The sequence below is a fragment of the Arachis duranensis genome, chromosome 5 (assembly GCF_000817695.3).
Source record: "Arachis duranensis cultivar V14167 chromosome 5, aradu.V14167.gnm2.J7QH, whole genome shotgun sequence".
Classification (NCBI taxonomy): Eukaryota; Viridiplantae; Streptophyta; class Magnoliopsida; order Fabales; family Fabaceae; genus Arachis; species Arachis duranensis.
In genome coordinates, this window is record NC_029776.3 from 92,675,678 (window position 1) to 92,692,084 (window position 16,407).

Sequence of the window (16,407 nt, forward strand, 5' to 3'; positions counted from 1 at the left end):
TGTGAAAATATCCAAATTTCCAAGACTCCAACTATTATTTGACATGGTAAAATTCACTTAGAAAAATATAACAAAAACCAACAATTCTCTAAAATTAAAGCATAACCATAATCAATACTAATATTATCTAATAGCACCAAATATTTAAATCAATACAAATAACACAATATTATGTCATTAGTCTAAAGTCTTATGCATTTTAAACATAAAACATTAACTTATAGTCTTATAATGACTAATAACACAAAATATTAAAGTTTACAATACTTAAACTCCACATAAGAATAGTCATTATCCATTACTAATAATACAAAATATTAATTGTGTATGATGACCGGGCCACCGGGTTGAGTTCGGGTGACCCGAGCTATGGCTCGGACCCAACCCAAAATAATGACCAAGTCTATTTTTGAGATCCTTACCCGGCACTAGACCCGGTAAAATCACACCAAATTAGCCCTTAAAGTGTTTGAGGCTGGGCCAGGTTTTCGGACCGAACCGGACCATGTACACCCCTATCTGAAATGAACATTGTTCTGAAAATGGATCGGTCTGACTGTGAACCGACAGCAATAGCGGTTCATCTCACAGATAGAAACCGCTGGAGCAAAAAACCGGCACTAAACCGTTGAACCATCCAATCAAACTGAAATCGACCAGTTCGAATGAAGACGTCGTTTCATGGTGTCCCGAAAAAGAAAAGCCTGCAGCCTCCTTCACTCTTCGCGTGAACACCCTGGATTAGTAGACTAGTGACTATAACGGTTCGATAATCGATTCGATTTTCAAAACCTTGGCTAAACTAGAATGCAATGAGTTGAAGAGTGCATTCGCACGTAGGGATAGCAACGGATCCTCATGGGGGGCGGTGACATGCCCCCTGCCCCGCCACCCATAATCCGTCCCCGTCTTTGCCCCCGCCTCGTCCCCGCGATGGGTAACGGGGACCCCATATCCACTAGGGATCAGAGTCTCTGTAGATATCTAGGAATTTTTTAAAAATTTTGAGAACATTTAAAAATAACAGAAAAATTGAAAAATAAAAGATAATTAACATTTAACATAGTCCAAACCCTAAATTTAGTATTAATTTTCCGGTAAGAATTAAAATCCCAAATCCTAAGTCTAATTTCACAGCAATAAAATCTATCTCTAAATCCAAATTTATCAATTAACAGAATACAAACCCTATACCTAAATCCAATTTCACATTAATAGAATTCAAATCATAGCAATTTCATCAATTAAAAATCAAAACATATGTTAAAATCAGTGAGCAACGGCAGAGCAGAAGCAGAGGCAGCGAAGTTTTGAGCAGGAAGCAGTGAGCGACGCAGTGAGAGGAAGAAGGTGAGTGGCAGCGGCTCTCCTCTGACAGTTCTCTTCTAGACGACGACGAAAACTGCGATGGTTCTCCTCAGGCGCGTGGCGCGGCTATCCTCTCCTCTGGACGGCGACGAAGTGGCTACGGTTCTCTTCTCAGGCGTGCGGCGTGAAGATGGCTCTCCTCTCCTCTGGACGACGACGAAGGGAGAAGCGCAATGCCGATGACTTTGAGAGTGAGAGGGAGAGGCAGTGCTTAGGGAGAGTGCGGCGGTGAGGAGGCAAGAGGGTGGCAGACGGCGGTGAGAGAAGAGAGGCCGTTTATCATACCGGACTACATGTCCCTGTCCCCGTCCTCGCAGAGGGAAAATCACCGCCAAATCCATCTTCTGGCGGGTAAATTCCCGCGGATACCCGCCCTATTGTTGGAAATCGCCACCCCTATTCGCACGGCCTTAGTCTGATTCTTTTCTATTAAATTTAGAGAATAATGCTATACATCCAATTTTTTTTGTTAACCAAGTCTAACCAAGTTGGTTTAACATAACAAAAATCAGTTATGACTAGTATTATTCTAAGTCTTATTATTTAATTTGGTTGGACTTAATTGATAAAAAGACTTGAATGTGTAACAACAACAACAAATAAAATATAAAAATAGAAAAAAATAACAAAAATGAAATATAAAAAGCATATCACAATTTCCTTAAAACTTTCATGCATACATTAAATTTGTTGATATACTTGCACTAACCAATAATACAATTTTGTCCGAATATTCTCATAAACTATTATACACCACTGGCTTCTTTTTCATTAACTATTAATTAATGCTTTTCATACATTGTTTACAAAATAAAAAATTTGTTCCAGCTATTAAAACTCAAAATAGTTTCCGATAAAGAATACATGCCTAATACAATAATCATTTTGAAAATCAAGACAAAAATAGAGATTAAAATTCTATCCAAATTTCAAAGACTGAAAAAATTTCCAAACTTAAAAGCAAGAAAATAACTGAATTAAAAAAATCCAAGGAAACAAAAAGAAGAAGGAGGGAGTTGAAGAAGTGCAGTGAAAGCTTTGAAATCACCTCAAGTTCCTCTCTATTATTATGGATGAAGCGAAAAGTTACTCTTGGAAGTAGACTATAAACACAATCGCATTAGCTGCAAATATATATATTTGTAGTTTTACTTACTATGATCTTTTTTCTTTTTTACCAAGACCTAGCTAGTTACACCTACAATGGCATCTTATAAAAATAAAAAATTAATTATAGAAGAAAAACGCTATCATTTTTACTTTTAACAAATTAATTATAGAGATTTTTTTTCTTTTTTTTAAAAAGACATACATTCAAACTTTAAAAAAATAAAATGAATAATTTAGAAAAAAATTGAAAATAAAAAGACTACTTCAAATTTTTAATGCTTCTATTATAAATTTCAAAAAATTGACATTTAAACATATTCAAAAATAGCACAACTGATCCAACTATACTCTTCTACATTTCCTTAATTATTTGTCTAAATTGGCAGAGATTATTCTTGTCTTGTCTAGGCTTATATAAACGTTCTAGCTGGGCTTGTTCAATGGGGGTTAATTATGAATAATATAATAATTTAATTATGAATTTAAAGAGCAATGCTAGGCTGTTGAAACATTAATCTCAATGCCAGATCTTGGTCTTATATATAGGGATCGAATTAGCTATATAATTAGCTAATGAATTGAAAGTGCTCCAACACCATCCATTGTTGATGTAAGATGCCAGCTAGCTATACCTAACAGGAGACGTAAGGTACATGTGTTCAGAGATTGGCAACAAGAACCTCCAAACTCGAAACAAACACAAAACATGTCATGATTCATGTCATGAGAGTTCGGCCGGCTATATTTTTATGTTGGTTGCCGAAGACCTAACACAACCCTCCTCCTTTATCCGGGCTTGGGACCGGCTATGTACCGCAAGTGTAACATAGGCGGAGTTGAAACAAACACAAAACATTATAACAAAATTTAACAGCAATAACAAAATTCCATATTATAATATAAAGTTTGAATGTGTAAAAACAGAGAATTAAAAAGGAAATCATGAAATTGAAGATGCAACTACTGCATATGTTGTTACTGATTCATACAGTAAGCACACTCTTTTACAAACCAAAAACCTGCTGAGAGCCTTAGACATAAGCCATACCTTCTAAGAAAAACTCGCACAAAATAGTTCAGACATAGTCACTTACTTCCTGAAGCATCTTGATATGTTACCGAAAGATCTTTTCTGTGTCAGCCGGATCTAGATCAGGATTTGTTGGATGTCCTTGAGGATCATTTTCTAGCTTATGCTTAGATTCCGTCCATGATAACAATAAGGGTAGCAATAATAATGACGTCACTTTAATGAAAGTAAATAGCGTAACATTTGTTATTGTTATTGTTAGGAGGTAACCTCACATAATATATTCCTTACACTACCATTAGGTATTAGGCAATGTTATAGTTTATATCAAACTTACCACTCGATTTTCACCATATATGTTATTCTCTATATGGCTAAGTATTGGATTGTCAATAAAAACAAAATCAACACCATCAGTATAAGCCTGGAAATATAATACTTCCATGTCCTGTAAAATGAAAAAAATAATGAATTACAAAGTCAAAGCAATAGCAATTAAAAGAGTTACAAATTATAACTGATTAGAAATAGAGTGGCTGCTGCACACCTGACCATCTACTTTGTTTCTTTTCTATACTCCCGTATCTTGTCCTTCGGTATAATTACCATATCGAGGTGCTACAACCTACAAAGAATAAAGAAAAGAGAGCAATAAGTTTTAAAAGAAAACATTCATATAAAAGAACCTTAGAAACTATCAAAGTATTCTACCAAGCTATATTGGATACAACATATTACCATAACTCTATGTCCGTGCTGAGCCAAAGTCTTTGGTAAGGAACCAACAACATCTCCAAGTCCACATGTTAAGTTCAGGTACCATTAGTGGAAGAGTTTATGGTACCAAATATAGAATGAAAGTGATACCAAAGGGTCTTTGATTGTCTCCACAAGTAAAGCTTAAAAAAAAGTGATTGCCTCCTTTCTTTGGATTTTCACCCACACCCTTTCCATTTCATGCTCTTCTCTTTCCTTCCTTTTCGGAGCTCCCGTTCACTCTCCCTCAACTTATCCTGCAAATAAGTTTCAATAGTTTGAATATAATTAACATATCAAAAAGCTATTCAAAATAAATTGTTGAGTGAACCTCAGGATACACCTAAAGCAATAAATCAACACAAATAATAGATGCAGAATTAGTGAATTATCAACAAATGAAAGTGCTAGAGAAAGACATCTCTCACTATTTAGATTTACTTTATATGCCAATAAGTTAGCACTTTGATTCTTTCTTTTTTCCTCATATTAGAGTATTTGAAGCTAATCATAATACTTAAAATGCTTATTTCTGAGCATCTAGTGAGTAGTGAGACCATTTTAACAATAACAAAATCATCTTAAAATTCCTAATTAGTTAATACATTAAATATGAATCAATCCAAAAAATAGTCAAACCACACTCAAAGTAACGAAAGCAATTCACATGAACAAACTACAATGTCAAAAAAAAAAAAATTGATAAAAGGCTAGGGTCATTGAATGGAACAACGGGACTGGACCGACAATAGACATGGCAATTTTCTTCGAAGAACTTAAAGAAAGTGTCGCTCACGTGCTTGGCCGGCCACCCCAGTTGGGAGAGTCAAAACTAGGCATCGCTGCAGTGACGACAATGAAAGTAGGAAGAGATCTGGCAGAGAAAGACGCAACGGCACAAAAGGGTTTGAGAAGAGTGAATATGGAGGGAAGAAAATGAGGGCAAAACCTAGCTTTTCATATCTATTTAATATATAAAGATTAAGCAGTCCAATAAACGAGGCTCTACAGTATTCCCTTCAAAACTAAACTCTCTCCAGACCGACACGTCACAGGCAAAAACAGTGAGCACAGACATCATTCTCCTTCACTTCCACGCTTGGAAACTCCACCAGCTTCGTCATCACGTCGGGTTGCCCATGCTCCTCGTAATCACCTTCAACGATTGAGACAGTGAGCAGCTCAACGGAGCGTGAATGCGCGAAGTGAGTTAGAATCGAGCTGCGGCATTTTCCTGAAGTAACTTCTGCGATAGGTTGAAGAAAAAGAATTGGTACCGCGAGGTTTCAAAATTTGATGAAGAAAGGGCATCTGAGTTTTAGAGAAAAAATTAAAGAAAGTGTAAGATGGGGAGGAAAAGAGAGAAGGAGAGTGGGCAACGAGTAACTCACCCACTCTCTTTGACTTCACCCACTTCTCTGACCATGCCAGGAGAAAGAAGCTAACAGTAGAAAGCAGTGCAAACCTATGAAACTGATTGGTTGAATCCTATCAATCTGAATCCGTGCTGCATAGCTGAGTAACAACTGACAATGCTAGGATAACATAGATCTCCTTCCATGTGAACTACATGAAACTACATGAATTCTAGTTTGTATAGATACATTGAACTCTGTAACCTAGAGAACCCCCTATATATTAGGTGAAGAACAAGTTTCAAAACAATAGATATACTCGTAGCTCTCAAATCAAACAGTAGACAGATTAATAGAAGCATCTAATCTATCTATATATAATCTATAACCTATCTATATATATTAGCAGAAGCTCAGTAATAATTGATTTAGCAGCATTAATGAACTTTCAAGATGGAAGCAAAAAGGAAAAAGGAAGATACCTCTCAGGCATTTGCAGGATTAAAGCAACTAGAGCTATGGCCACCTACCGCCAGTTTAGAGAATCCATTGGGATCACATATGCATGTCCATAATGATTCACTATGTTTAGCATCTGTATAGTAGAGCTAGAGCAAATACCATAAAGGCTTGAACACAAAAAGTAAATGTTTGACAAAATGATTCAACCTTCAAATAACTATATCTCCAATAGAAACAATTTTTCCATAAATGGCAGGAACAATTTAAAAGAAAGAAAAGAGGAATATGATCATTATAAAATCATTGCTATGTAACACCAGATTCAAACATTTTGCGATGTCTAACAATCTCACCTACTTTTTTTCTTTATATAGCTAGACCTTTAGATATCATTTCATGAACAAGTTTCTCAGCCTTAATTTTTTCACCTTTTTCAAGTAAAGCACTGATGGTTATTCCATAAGTCACAACATCTGGCAAGCAACCATTGTCTTTCATTTTTGACAAGTATGACAATGCTTCATCAAGGAGGCCCTCTTTGCAAAATGCACCAATCATAATATTATATGTCCAAGTGTCTAGATTATAGAGTTTAGTGGAAAGATGTTCAAAAATCTCTTTTGCATCCTTAATTCTTCCATTTTTGCATAGGCCATCTATAAGAGTGTTGAAAGTGACTAGATCAGCCGAATGATGACCTTCATCGTGCATCTTTTGAAGAAGCTCCAAAGCATCATCGATTCTCCTTGATTTTAGCAAGCCATCAATTAGGGTATTGTAAGTTACCAGATCAGGAAACAGGTTCTTGCAACACATGTCTTCAAAGATATTCAAGGCGTCATCAACCATTTTACTTTTGCACAACCCATTGATCATGATATTGTAACTCCAAACATCAGGAGACACTCTACTTTGAGCCATTGTGCTGAATACATACTTTGCCTTATCTACCTCATTAACCAAACAATATCCATCCATTAAACTATTATAAATAACCACTTCTGGTTTCACACCTTTTTTTATCATAATAGCAAACACATTCTCAGCATCTTTGATTCTTCCTTTCTTACATAGTCCATCAATCAAAGTACTATAGGTACAAACATTTGGAATAATGTTTTTCAACATCATATGATTTAGTAAATCAATGGCTTCCTTTAGTTGACCCACAAGGCACAATCCATCAACTATAGTAGTGTAAGTGATAACGTCGGGAGAAATTCCCTTAGCAAGCATTTCAAGGTATAAATGAATAGCCTCACTTACAAGTGTATCCTTGCACAGACTATCAATAATTGAGCTGTACATTACGACATTAGGAACAATCCCATACAGTGGGATCTTTCTCAACACTTGAATAGCAGCTGCTGTGTGTCCGGTCTTACAGAGTCCATTGATTAAGGTCCCGTAAGTGACTTCATTAAACCGAAACCCTTGATCCAGCATTCTCTCGTGAAGGTGCAGTGCTTTTTCAACCTTACCACCGAGACAGAGACCTTTAATGAGTGTATTCAATGTTACCGTATCAGGCTGAAAACCCATCCTAAAAATCTTGGCCAGTACAGAGAAAGCAAGCGCCATACGACCCATGCCGCAACAACAATTAATTACTATGCTCAAAGTAAATAAGTTGGGAGTGATTCCCCTGGCTTGCAATCGCTGAAAAAGGGAAATGGCGGTGGGGAAATGGTTGGTCTTGGCAAGAGATCCCAAAATCTTGGTGAATTGGATGATGGATGGAGGAGGACGCATAGAGAGCATGCGAGTGAAGGAATCAACAGCTTCATCAAGTGATTGGGGATGAGAGTGAGAGTGTAGGGATGATGTTGAAGGGAAGCAAAGACGGAGAGTGGAATGGGGAACAGAATAAGGAAAGAGCTTTGGCATTTGAAGAGCATACGTTAATTTGACTGGTGAGGATGAGAACAATGAAAACATTATTTTTGCAACCAAGAGGAGTAACGTAAAAGGAAATGCAGTGTGTTTTCACCTACGAGAGTGAGAAAATAGGGCTGGCAATATATACCCTACCGCGGGTACTCAATCCGGACCAACCCGTTCGGGTAGGGTTGTCTACTCGACCCGTTTCGGGTAGGGTAGGGTACAGTGCGAGTTTGCCTGCGGATAGGGTAAGGTACGGGTTCAAGATATACTCTATCTTATCTTAGCCGCACCCTTAATATATTATATAATATATATGTAAAAATTATGTATATAGTGAAAAAAAGTGACTATTGAACTCACAACCTTCTTTTTGTAAAAATTTGAAATAACCACTAAACTAATTGATGATCATATTATTTTTAATTTTATGTTGGATTTCTTTAAAATTTTATTGTTTTTAATTTTAATTTGAACTTAGTTTTTTATTTTCTATTTTATTAATATGTATGAAATTTGGAATGGTTGAATTTTATGTTTGTTTAAAAAATTTTTATTTTTTTGCGGGTAGAATCGGGTAGAATAGGATTTAGAACTTTAGGGTGCGGTTAGGGTTAGAATTGAGAGATTCTCAACCAGGTAGGATATGGTAGAATTTTAAAAAAGTTTTCAACTCGCTAGTAAAATTAGGATAGAGTCCAAACCCTATCCTACTCTGTGGGTTGCCAGCTCTAAGAGAAGACTCAATTATACCCTAAAGTTTAGGAGTGTCGTAAAATGAAAAATGTAGTGTATCCACTAGGGTGAGAACAATGGTTTTTACTTTTTTATGTCATACTCCTTCGGGTTTTATCATCCAATAAATTTGTCTGGAATAACCTACCAGAGACTTTTGCTCTATTACATTACAAGTTTCTATTGATATTTTCTTTATAACATAAGAACTTTCACTCTTATTTACTGTTATGCAGATTTTTAGTAAATCTGAATTAGTTCGATATCTAAATTTTGGGAGCGAAATCTATTCCTTTCTATGAGTACTAGTTTCTAAATGTGCACCAAAAATCCTATTTTGTGAACAAAAAGATAAGGATAAGACTTGAAATGTAAAAGAAATTTAATGATTAGAAATTAAAATTAATGGAAACAAATTGAATGACTTTAAATTAAATGAAAGCAATAAAATGCCTCAAACAAAAGTCAAAAGACTTTGAATTTGAAACACAATGCAAAAATATATAAGAAGAAAACAAAGATTTGCAAAAGAAGAATAAATTGCAAAAAAAAAATTATAAGGAATTTAAAAGAAATTAAAAGACAGAGAAAAAATCTTACAGGAAAAAAAAAGCTCTAAGCAAACTCAAAAAGTTTCTAAGAATACGAGAGTGTAAGAATGTTTTTTGAAGAAAAATTTAAACCTTTGTTCCTTTCAAGCTTTGACTATTTATAGAACAATTCTACCAATCTCACATTACCAAATGTGGTTTTTTTTAGCAAATACAAAATAACTATTCCCGCCACATACAGATTCAAATAACTGCTACCTTCACACAAACATGTCTTCGTTCTTGAGACTTCAACTCATTAAACTCGAACTTCCTTAACTTTTAGCAAATTAAAGCTTTCAATTATCGATCTCCTTCTCTTCGATTCGATTTACATTAATCAACTTATTTTGTCGAAAAATATTCGACCAACAATTATTTTATAAATATGTCCTTTGCATTGCAGTAGGATAAGTGATAATAGTTTCAATCGAAAAAAACATTTTGGAAAATTCAAGAACATCCAACCATTTATTTCCCAGGAAACAAAGAGTAATTGATTATAAAATTTTATAAAAAATTAAAAGAAAAATTCGTAATATTATTCTTTCAAGAGTTCTAATATATACCAAACACAATAGAAATTAATTCATCGTAAAAGTACCACAATAAGAAATATCCAAATATTTGTATCAAAATTTCAACATAATAATCATCGGATTAACAAAAAGAACAAAAGGTCTTTTTTTTTTCTATATATAAAATGGTATTTTGAGACAATGATAATAAAAAAAAAAAGAAAAGAAAAAGTTTGGATAAAATTAGAGGAGAATCAATAATGTACTTAGATGAAGTTGCCGACTCAAAATTTGCAAAAGTAAATTAAGAATTTAGTAAAAAAATACCTGAATTACATGAAGCAATTGTCTCATTTTTCTTAAGATTTTCAAAACTTTGGCCGCTGCTATCACTGGGAACTCCTCGATTGCAAGCTTCCCATTAAGTGAATAACTCAGATTTCTTCATAGGTGCCACAGAATAGCTAACTGGAGATGAGAAATTGAAAAACACTAGAGAACAACATGAATAGCAAATTTGGCGGATGCTACGGTGAGCGTGATTAGGTACAATACAATAGATTAATGTTCTCTTAATGCTTGATATTATGTTTATTAGGCTAGCCGAATTATATTTTGTAAGTGTGGGCTACGTTTTTGTTGTTGGTTTAATTCATGGAGAACAAACTGATGTAATTTACATTTTCATGACGAAAATACAAAAGCTGTTTGCTAGGAAAATAATCTTTTGAGGAAGTATAGAGAGCCAATAGAATAATTGTACAATGTGTACAATAAAGGTTTAAGAATGTCAGATTCAGTATTAGACCATTAGTGTTACCTTTTCCCATCAGCTTAAACTTTTGGGATGAGTGGTTTCATGACATGGTATTAGAGCTCTAGATCCAAAAGGTCAAGAGTTTGATCTTTGGTGAACCCCAAAATCACCTTAAGCTTTTGGAATAAACATGGTTATGTAGTACAAATAAAGAAATGTAAGACTAATTTATTGTCAAATAATCAATTATTTAAAAAGCAAGGATATAATTTTTTCAAAGAAAGTCCCGATAAGAAATTTAAACAGGTAATTAAAATAATTTTTTAATGTATTTGCTTTTATTTATTATTATTATTATTATTATTATTATTATTATTATTATTATTATTTATGACACAAAAAATATTTTTTAAAGTAAGCCATCGTCATAAGAAATTTAAACAGGTATTTAAAATTAATTTTAGTGACTAGGTAAATGTTTAATTCATAAATTATGGATAAATAAGTTTTATAATATGATATTTAACTAATCAAAAGTTTTCCACCAATATTTTTGGAATTTAATTTTGATATATTATCAATGTAAAAAAATTTTACACATATATCCAATTACGTAATAACACATTAATAAAAATAATTCTCGTTTAAGTTAACTGCGTTAATAGTCATAAAAAAAGACAGATATAATTGTATGATTTCGGACAATATTTTAAATTGTCAATACTTCAAATTAAACTCATATTTTCAACGGTCTAATATCTTTGCACATAAATTTATATGAAATTTGAAAATCAAAATGTAAAAAAAATAGATATATAAAAGAAAAGTGTGGTTTAAATTCAAAATAACCGAAAATTTGGAAAAAAAAAAGGGCAAAAGTTGGACAACTATTAAAATAGTTGGGTGGTGAATAATTTATTTTTGAAATTTTATCGAAACTTGCTAAAATGTTAAAGTGGGTGGGCACAGTAAACCTTTGATATAATTATTATTATTATTATTAAGACAAAAGCCATGTTTGTTTATTTCATGGATCAACAAAAACTCTAAGCCCCAAAAAAAAAACACTGTTTACCAAAAATTGGGCGTCATAGAGCAAAATAGCGGAACAAATTAATCATATGCGCTAATTAATCCCACATAATTACCATTTACCAGCATCATTTTCACAGCTTCTGCACATTGAGCAGCCTTTGCCTGGGTCTCAGAAAACAAGCGCCACACACGTCACCTTCCAGGAAATCAGGAACTGCCACGCCTCTTCAGTATATAAGGAAAAAATGCACCTTCTTCGTAGTAGCATCCCCCATTGCACAAAGCTTTTCAAAAAGAATTACACTCGGTATAAGGAAATCACTCAAAACTTTAAGAAAACAATTTCTCGTCAAAATAAGAAGAGTAACAGTATCCAGCAAATTATGTCCGATAAAAAAGCAACAAAAGCATGGAATTAGTTGAAAACTTATACGTAAGTAACCTTCTTTAAATACATTATCTTCTTTGCTCCCTTCTTACTTTTTTACTTCTTTGGTGTAATCTTCTTTGCTCTAAAATTGCTAAAAAATCTCAGTACAAACCAATTTAACTGCAAGTTGTACAATTTGGAATAGGAAAGAGAATATTATTGGAGTCAAAAGCCTTTAAACCCATTACATCACATGAAAAGATATGGCTTTCTAAAGAACTGTAGATAATAAATTGCATAATTTCCCATGATTTGCGTCATGCACCTAGTGCTAAACTTAAATTAAAGTGAGAAGGATGGAGGAAGTAATTCATAAAAGTTATAGATTTACTTACACTACAATTGCATCACCAAATCCAAAACCACAGGAAGGAATGCCATCAGCACCAAAAGTTGAGAACAAATGATGACACCGGCCACCACCATAAATAGCTCGAAGCTTTCCTTCTCGATCAAAAAACCTACTGAAGAAATTAATCGTTTAAACAATGGAAGATAAAACAGCCAATATGTGTCTTACCTACTAACAAACATAATAACATAATATTAGAACCAATACAATAATTCGATCAACAAAACTATTACTTCCTGTTAATGTGTAACCTTAGAAACACAATTGTTTTGCTATGGTACACCTGTACTTCGCGAAACATATAATGGGGGGGAATGTAACTTCGTTGCAGGGATACATAGTTAGTAAACATATGATACACCTTCAAATATTAGAAACCTTACTGTTTAATTTTCCATGTTCTTTTTTCTATAGAGGTTCTGTATAGAGAAAATGCTAATGAGGTATGCATTGGTAAATTCTAATCTAGATTTTTATCGGACTAATATCCTACGTGAGTTTTAATGAGTTGCTAATATTTGTTTATTTATAATGCAGAAAAAATAGCTCAGGCAACAGAGATTCTATATTGTATTTCTTTCACATAACTTGTAATGTGAAACTTTGGCATTAATATATAGAAGTTATTTTTCATTTAACACAAAATGCACAACAGAGAACTAATAAGCAAAAACCATAAAAAAAAGAACTTAATCAACCTATGATATTCAACTAACGAGTTAGTTATGCTTCAGTATACATGAAAAACTATCAATCATAAAAAAAAGCACTTTGTAAGTATCCTTTTTCGACATGCACTTGCTAAGTAGCAATGTATAGTAAGGCGGCAAATGATTGCATGATATTGCATGATATGCTAAAAAGAACATTAACAATCACAAACTAAAAGCGCTGAATTGGAAACAACACCTACAGAAGAACAATTTAAGCAATGAAAGATGTGAACCACTTGCCTTGTCCAGTTCATACTTAACCTTGCTACCTTTGCCGATTTCAAATTGCCATGGAAATCCATTTATTTTGCTTAGAAAACATAGTAGCATTGAGAGTTTGGTAGAGTAATCCATGTTCATAAAATGTACCAGTAAAGCTTGGAGATCGCCATATATAGAAAAGCTATAAAAAAGAGATAAAATATTCAATTGATTCAAGAGACAAAATAAAAAACTTTGTCAATTTACATTATAAATGAGTCAAAAACTTAGGCAAGAGGCTAGTTCCTCTTTGTATACCTGTTGCGGGCAAAAGCTTGTCCTTCTCAATTTCAAGTTCCTTCAGCTGAGCCTCAGCTTCCCTCTTCTGAGCCAAGCCCTTGCCCCACTCTATTTCCTTCTCCTGAAAATCATGACGGTAGCTAAGAATTAAACTAAATTTTCATACCCGAGCCTGAATGACATCTTTTTACATAAAATCCTGCAACAAACAAAATACCTTTGACTTTTCTTCTACTTTCTGTTTTGACTTCAAGTGTTCTTCCTTGGAAATGCATACTCCTTCAAAAATAATGGGAATCAACCACTTTTTTACTACCAACCTTCATCCATATGTTCAGATTTATCAACTACTCCTGGCTTCACATCCTCTAGCTTTACAGGTCCATTAGTCTCTTCTGCATTGGGGGGATATTAGAACTAGGAACCTAAACACTCTCGTATAGTTGAAAACCACTAAAAGATATTGAGAAGATTGCAAGGATATTTAGTTACCCGCAGAATCAAGCTGTAAAGAACGAATGTCCTCCTCGATATTTAGCATTCAAACAAAATTCACATAAGCATTAACATCAACTGTCCCATTTTCTTTAAGAGAAAAAAAAGTACAATTCCTTTGCCATACTTTAGGAAAAACATTCAATTTTTAACTACTTCATCTAAGTCAAAATTTTTAAAGGCACAATGCAAGACTACAAATTGGAACCTCACAACCTCAGTCTCAATGTAAATCACCCATTGTGACATCTCAATGTAATCACATATCAATGCAGGTTTTGTTTTTACTAACTTTTAAACCTAAAACTGCCATTTATTTTTATTCTAAATACAAATTAAGCTAAACCAATCCATCTCAAAAGGAATTCTAAAGAGGGCGGGGGAAGAGCACACTGGCAAATAAAATAACAATAATAAATTAAATAATTAAACACATAATGAACAAATTGAAGGAAGCCATAACTCAAAGTTAGCATATTTCTATTATATGGATAAAACAATGCACAGCACAGATCATAATTCTCAAACGAAAAAAACAAAGAAAAACGACCGATTGGAGGATCCGACGCATAACAAAATGAAGAATAATTGGAGAGAATGGATTGTGAGAATGGGAAACATGTATGCGAGGTGAATTGTAAAGACTGACGTGCCCATTGAAGAAAAACGCGAGAGAAAGTGAAGAGAAACGAGGGTTGGAGAGGTTTTGGGGGTTAAAGAGCAAGGCGGCTCGTTGGGTAAAAGCGGAAATGGAAGCCGAGTTTGTTGGTGTGTTCGGACAAGAATAAGTTAGCCATACTCATCGTACTTCACTCTTGTCCTGTGTTTGCGCGAGTGGGATACATTTCCAACCTTACTCACGACTCGGGTATTCATGGGTCCGAATTGATTTACATATTTTGCTTATTCCATTAAAAAATTGTGGATATAGATTCGGTGTAAGATTATTGAATCAAATTAGATTTGATTTGCATATTAATAAAATTGGATTATAGATTTGTGTATATATTTGTATATTCATCGATTTATAAAAATAAATAAATAAATATTTTTTTATATTTTATTTTACCTAATAACTATTATTTATATTGTATTATTTTATTTTTATTATTTAAAAAATATATTTAATATTATTTTAAAAGTAAATATGTTTAAAAAAATAAAAAATATTGATATTTTTTAATAATTTTTTAATTACGAGGTAAGAGAAATTGTGAATGAGATGTGGAGGGAAAGAATAGAAGGCCGCCCCATGTTTATTTGGATTTGAATCTTTTAAAGTAAACAGCGGATATTAGATTCAATCTGATAGTTGTAGTGTGAATCGGATCGAGATTTTGATCATATACGATCTGATCCGATCTGCGTACATCCTTATTCATGACATTTCTTCGATGTGTGTCTTTTGTGTCTAATCGTATTTTAATAAAAATAAATTATTTTGGACACGTTTAAATATGCTGATACACTTAAATATTATCACGTGTTAGTATATTCAGTCTTATCCTTAACATATATTCTTGAAATAAATTTAAAAATAGTATATATTATTATTTATTAAAACAAAAAAATATTTTATATAATTAAAAGGAAATTACAAAAAATTAAAAAATTAATTTATATTTTTATATTAATATATATTTATATATCGTGTATTATGTCGTATTCCGTATTTTATATCAATATCCATACATCATAAGTTTTAACTTTTAAACGGGTTCGACACTTCGATTTATCTAAGACCCAAAATATGGCTAACTATTTGGCTAACAATCCAATGAAATATGGTTAAATTGATTTTGTTTTGAAGTCAATGACATACGATCAAATACCTAAACATGCTAGTAAAATTGAAAGAGTGCATATTTGGAAAATTTTCTGTATTTTTGTCTTTTTTTTTTTTTTGGTCAAGTATATCTTTGCCTTTTAGCATAATTATTTTGCTTCAATTTTTGCATGCCTGGCCTTCCAACGGTTAAATTTTAATTTCACAATTTTGCTCTTAACCTTCGCTCTTTTTTTTTATTTGTTACTATGAACAAATTTCAATAAGTTAAACATAAGATTTTTATTCTGGATCATGACTCTCGATCATTCGAGCTGCGGCCCCCAAAGCAACCCATCGATAAAAGGCCCACGGAGGAGAGGCCATTGGAGCCAAGAAAGGTGAAATCCGATTCGAACACCCCTCATTCCGTAATTAAATACCTTAGCACCTATTCATATCATATTCCAAAATATAGTCAAACCCAAAATAAATAAAGTCCGAATGTATTTACATACTATGAACCACACATACCTAACCTGATAGAGGTCGGA

At 33.3% G+C, this 16,407-nt stretch overlaps 1 protein-coding gene across 13 annotated transcripts; it reads right to left on the bottom strand.

Moving 5' to 3' along the window:
* Positions 1-265: 265 nt before the first annotated feature.
* Positions 266-14,955, bottom strand: LOC107490694 (pentatricopeptide repeat-containing protein At1g12620). Of its 13 annotated transcripts, XR_008009434.1 has the most exons (10): positions 14,086-14,954; positions 13,811-13,988; positions 13,612-13,714; positions 12,363-12,491; positions 11,718-11,881; positions 10,133-10,273; positions 6,102-6,227; positions 4,247-4,521; positions 4,056-4,133; positions 3,402-3,956 (listed from the first exon to the last, which is right to left on the bottom strand). XR_008009434.1 is itself a non-coding variant. In XM_052261568.1 (6 exons), exons 1-2 carry the CDS (start codon positions 8,017-8,019, stop codon positions 6,105-6,107), a joined length of 1,551 nt encoding a protein of 516 aa, XP_052117528.1. In that variant the 5' UTR covers positions 8,020-9,264; the 3' UTR covers positions 266-984; positions 3,573-3,956; positions 4,056-4,133; positions 4,247-4,521; positions 6,102-6,104. The 13 variants fall into 13 exon arrangements, 2 of the variants coding, with proteins under 2 accessions (XP_052117528.1, XP_052117527.1); XR_008009438.1 differs by lacking the exon at positions 6,102-6,227 and having other exon boundaries at positions 12,363-12,488; positions 13,612-13,708; positions 14,086-14,953; XR_008009437.1 differs by lacking the exon at positions 6,102-6,227 and having other exon boundaries at positions 13,612-13,708; positions 14,086-14,953.
* Between the last annotated feature and the right edge of the window lie 1,452 nt (positions 14,956-16,407).